Below are 5,044 nucleotides of genomic sequence, written 5' to 3' on the forward strand. Positions count from 1 at the left end.
GGGTCTCCAGGTCACATGACTATTGATTTAAAATACTGGACACAAAACAAATTTTCAGAAGGGGTGTGTCCTATTTTTCCAGCACAGTAGTACTACCTGTTACTTGTACGACCACCGGGGTACTTCAGACCTTCAATAAACAAATGTCCTTCCTATATTGTTCCTGGAGCCGATTGGACTCTCACCACCTCAAAGTCTCCATCTCTGATGTCACAGAAAGCCTTGCTGATGTCCCGTGAGGAGAACCAGTGGCTGGCGCGGCAAAGACGTTCCTTCCTGGGAGTCAGGCGGCACAGAGCCTCCGACAAGCTGACCTGCAGCTCGTAGTCTGGAACAGCAACAGTCAAGGACTCGACGCAGTATTCACAGCACTACTAAGTACTACGTACCTGTTAGATATCTCTAACCACAATGCACCATGATTTAGTTCCTGTCTTATATGAGATCAAATAAAAACTGAAACTGAAACTGCGGTTCACCAGGAGGTGAATCTCAGTCTGGTCCTGGCTCAAGAAGGTCTGACACTAAAAGAGAAAAGTCTGAAAGACCAAATGGATTAAACGAGAACGGGGAGACTCACCTCCGACTGTCTGGATGACTGCAGCCACCTGAGACCTACACACACACACACACACACACACACACACACACTTCATCAGACACATCTGAGTGTGTGTGTGTGTCCCCCACAGGCATGCATGTGTGTGAGTGTGTGTGTGCGTGTGTCCCCGCACATGCATGTGTGTGTGTCCACAGGCGTGCATGTGTGTGCGTGTGTGTTACAGCATGGTGAAGTGCATGTGTGTGTGCATGTGTGTTACAGTATGGTGACGTGGTTCTGGTCCATCTGGATCAACTTCCTCTGCTCTCGACTCAGAGACTCCAGGATGCTGTTGAAGGTTCTGATGGCCTGAAACAACATGTACACACACCAGTACACTCACCAACACAGACACCAGTACACACACCGATCTCTCCAATACAGACACCAGTACACACGGCAGTACACACACCAGTACACAGACCAGTACTCTCACCAACACAGACACCAGTACACACACCGATCTCACCAATACAGACACCAGTACACTCACCATTACAGACACCAGTACACTCACAAGTACACTCACAAGTACACATGGCAGTACACTCACCAGTACACTCACCATTAAAGACACCAGTACAGTCACAAGTACACTCACCATTACGGACACTAGTACACACACCAGTACACTCACCAGTAAAGACACCAGTACAGACACCAGTACCCTCACTGGTACAGACGTTCACACAGCAGTACACACAACCCAGTAAAGACCAGTACCTCCAGTCTGAGAGTGAAATGGATTTCTGGTTTCAGAGCTGAACGCGACAAATGAAGAAGAATCAAAGACAGCTGACCGACTGAGAGGCAGAGACAGAAAGAAAAAGAGACACAGACAGGTGGAGAGACAGGTGAATTGAGGGTCAGGGCTGTGAACCAGTAAACAACATCGGTAGCAAACAAACCAACCTGGAAGAGAAGACGACTGACTGAGCAGCTGAAACCACGGAGGGAGAAATGTCATCACTAAGCGGTGATGAATTAGCATCTACACTAATGTGACATCATCATGAGGTCATAAAGACAACGTCCTCCTCACCAGGAAGTAGTCATAGAATCCCTCAGTCAGGCTCAGCAAGTGGGAAGAACTCTTCAGAGTCTCAGAGGTAAGGAGGTCACAGACTGTTTGGAACCACATCAGTACCTGTGGACAGACAGACATGAGGACATGTGGACAGGTGAACAGATAAAGGGGGTTTTCTGTACCTTGGCAGGTAGTCCAAGGTCAACTAGCGTCTGAAGGTCGTCTCTGCTGTCTGACAGAATCTCCAGACTCTTCAATGCCACCATCACGCCACTGAACGTGGAACCACTCAGCTGCTGCACAGACGACGGGTACAGAGTTGGATCACTGGTGGGAACGTTACCTTGGTAACAACGGCCGGCCCATTACCTCAGTGACCAGCTGGTGCAGTCTGGTGAGTGTGGTGCTGGTCAGGCCTTCATCACGCAGCAGGGATGCCAGACTGGATGAGTCTCCACGCTTGAAACAGTCATCCATGTTGACCTCAAGCTGACACACAAACACAAAACCTTTGACCTCAGAAGTGACAGTGAAACCCCTCCCCTTCTCCATGATGATGTCAGCAAGTTTCTACTCAGAACAGCAGGGATGATGGGAGAGATTTAAAATGATTGACTGACACGTGAACCGATGACAGGAGGACATGCAGCCTGCAGGGCGTGACAAGTCCACCTCTGAAGATCCTCTGGTTTCAGACCAATAATCAATCCATTAAAACGTTTTTTAAGAAATTCTGAAGTGAAAAAAAGAAGTTTCGGCTTAATAAGGACATTTGATTTCCGTGAGGTGTTTCCTGTGGTGATGGTCGTCACAGTCACCAGCAGGCGGCAGTGCAGCCCATCTGACAGCAGCTGGATACAATAAAAGACAAACGATCTGTAACCCTGAGCTGACGTCACTTGTCCAGATGATTATACGATCGGAATCAATCATTCTAACCTGATCCAGATCAATCATTTGTCAATAAACTGGTTTATTTACCATCGCGTATCTTCTCCCTCGGAGCGTCGGGATCGCGCACGGCTGCAGCTGATTAACTCGTTTCGGGCGTCGAGCTCACGCAGCTGCTACAGGGAGGAAATAGACTCCACGGACCGCGGAGACCGCAATTAATCTTTAATTTACCGGGAAGTCTTTTACCCTAAAAAACAATTAAAGTTAGCAGCACTTCTCTGTTTTCCAAATTAATGTGAAAAAACACCCAAAAGTAAAAACAACAAAAAATATAAATAGAAAAGAAGAAGATGAAGAAGCTTCTGTGGTGGTGCGTTCAAAGACCCCCCGACACAACAGGTTTCATGCGCTTTGCTCACTCTGACTTGTCAATCAAGTGAAAATTGAACAGCTGAATGGATGAACGAGTGAATTCTGAATGTTTTCAACCTGAAACAAAGTGGCTTGTAGCGTCAGCAGGTCAACGGTCCTGTAATTGATGACGAATGATTTGTTTGTTTTGGGAGAAATACTGACATGTTTCCACAACAAACACACACACACACAACAACACTCTCTCTCTCTCTCTCTCTCTTTCTCTCTCTCTCTCTCTCTCTCTCTCTCTCTCTCTCTCTCTCTCTCTCTCTCTCTCTCTCTCTCTCTCTCTCTCTCTCTCTCTCTCTCTCTCTACTGAACAGCACAAAGAAAAGACCAAGAAGGACATAGCTCCAGACAGTGGCCATCTTTCAACACACTTTGGCCTGGACTGACTCCAAGATGCCATCAGTCTCTGTTTCAATGTTTTGTTTTGTTTGTTTGTTTTAAAATCTGTTTTCTGTTTTATTTTGAAAGTCTGCTGGAACGCTTCCCTGCATTCTGTCAAGTTCCCTCCATCCTGATTGTTGGCCGCACCCTACTGTGTTTCAACTGTACCTCATCCCCCTTTAAATGTATGTCTTTGCTGGGTTGAGTGTAAGGTTGTCATTTCCTATGCATCAGCTTTTCAGCATTCTTTCTGGTGGGTTTTCATCTGGCGGTGGTGTTTCCTGTGCCAGCCCTGACTGCCTTCCTATGGACCAGCCATTCGGTTTGGGTTAAAGACCTTCTATGCCAGGAAGGTTCCTTGAAGTGTCAGTGATGAGGCATGTTTGTAGTCCCACAGGAGGTGGTCATCACCAGGTTCCTTCACCAACAGGAAGTGGTCATCGTCAGGTTCCTTCACCAACAGGAAGTGGTCATCGTCAGGTTCCTTCACCAACAGGAAGTGGTCATCGTCAGGTTCCTTCACCAACAGGAAGTGGTCATCACCAGGTTCCTTCACCAACAGGAAGTGGTCATCGTCAGGTTCCTTCACCAACAGGAAGTGGTCATCTCCAGGTTCCTCCACCAACAGGAAGTGGTCATCTCCTGGCTCCTCCCCCAACAGCCAATAGGATCGCTCCATGTGATTGTGGTGATTGAACCAGTAAATCATCTCTGGTGGACAGAAGTTGATGATCTTCCAGGTTGAGTTCATCAAGATCATCTTCACTAATGAACCCTCTGATGATGCTGGAAGCCTGGATGCTACGTTAGCAGTGCTAAGCTAACGTTAGCCTATGAAGGAACTACACCAGGGTCACATGACTTCAAGGTCACCACCACTAAGCTTCAGGCTTCTTGTTTCCCCTGATGACCTTTAATGACCTCCACGACCTCTGTAGGCTCCTCTCGACTCTTGTTAGCAACCCAGGTTTTTGAGACTCCACCACTCCAACATCCACCAGTCTGGTGTTACTGGTGGATCTGATGTAGAACTGAACCTCCAACATCCACCAGTCTGGTGTTTACTGGTGGATCTGATGTAGAACTGAACCTCCAACATCCACCAGTCTGGTGTTACTGGTGGATCTGATGTAGAACTGAACCTCCACCATCCACCAGTCTGGTGTTTACTGGTGGATCTGATGTAGAACTGAACCTCCACCATCCACCGGTCTGGTGTTTACTGGTGGATCTGATGTAGAACTGAACCTCCACCATCCACCAGTCTGGTGTTTACAGGTGGATCTGATGTAGAACTGAACCTCCACCATCCACCGGTCTGGTGTTTACTGGTGGATCTGATGTAGAACTGAACCTCCACCATCCACCAGTCTGGTGTTTACTGGTGGATCTGATGTAGAACTGAACCTCCACCATCCACCAGTCTGGTGTTTACTGGTGGATCTGATGTAGAACTGAACCTTCTGGTTTATGTTAATGGTTCTGGGTCCATGCTGACTTTTTGAGTGGAAGCAGCAGAAGCGCGAGCGTGAGACAACATCCCACCAGAACCAGTAGAATGTTTGACTTTAATTATCATCAGCTGCAAGACATCAGTGCCATCATGGCTGGTTGCCACAGCGGCTATCTGGTCATACGTGATCCCTGATCACCACATTTGAGAATTCAAAGTAATGCAGGATCTCAGAAACCTGCAGCTACATAGAGAGTGCAGCTCC

The 5,044-nt window shown here is 47.6% G+C and overlaps 1 protein-coding gene across 4 annotated transcripts in view; it reads right to left on the minus strand.

Annotated features, from left to right (window-relative positions):
* sycp2l (synaptonemal complex protein 2-like) overlaps positions 1–2,984 on the minus strand; it is a 16,384-nt gene extending 13,400 nt beyond the window's left edge. For 2 of the 4 annotated variants that reach the window (XM_086191923.1, XM_086191922.1), the window contains exons 1-9: positions 2,610–2,984; positions 1,998–2,117; positions 1,811–1,924; positions 1,644–1,748; positions 1,514–1,541; positions 1,325–1,404; positions 822–910; positions 581–615; positions 186–328 (exon numbers count right to left, since the gene is read on the minus strand). In XM_086191923.1, the coding sequence (XP_086048049.1) occupies positions 186–328; positions 581–615; positions 822–910; positions 1,325–1,404; positions 1,514–1,541; positions 1,644–1,748; positions 1,811–1,924; positions 1,998–2,117; positions 2,610–2,612 (717 nt within the window). In that variant the 5' untranslated portion in view covers positions 2,613–2,984. The remainder of the gene's footprint in view (positions 1–185; positions 329–580; positions 616–821; positions 911–1,324; positions 1,405–1,513; positions 1,542–1,643; positions 1,749–1,810; positions 1,925–1,997; positions 2,118–2,609) is intronic. The other 2 variants (XM_086191924.1, XM_086191926.1) reach the window with 2 other exon arrangements.
* Positions 2,985–5,044: the final 2,060 nt, after the last annotated feature.

This window comes from Aulostomus chinensis, chromosome 21 (genome assembly GCF_037954235.1).
Source record: "Aulostomus chinensis isolate RoL2024-O1b breed Wild chromosome 21, RoL_Achi_v1.0, whole genome shotgun sequence".
Taxonomy (NCBI): Eukaryota; Metazoa; Chordata; class Actinopteri; order Syngnathiformes; family Aulostomidae; genus Aulostomus; species Aulostomus chinensis.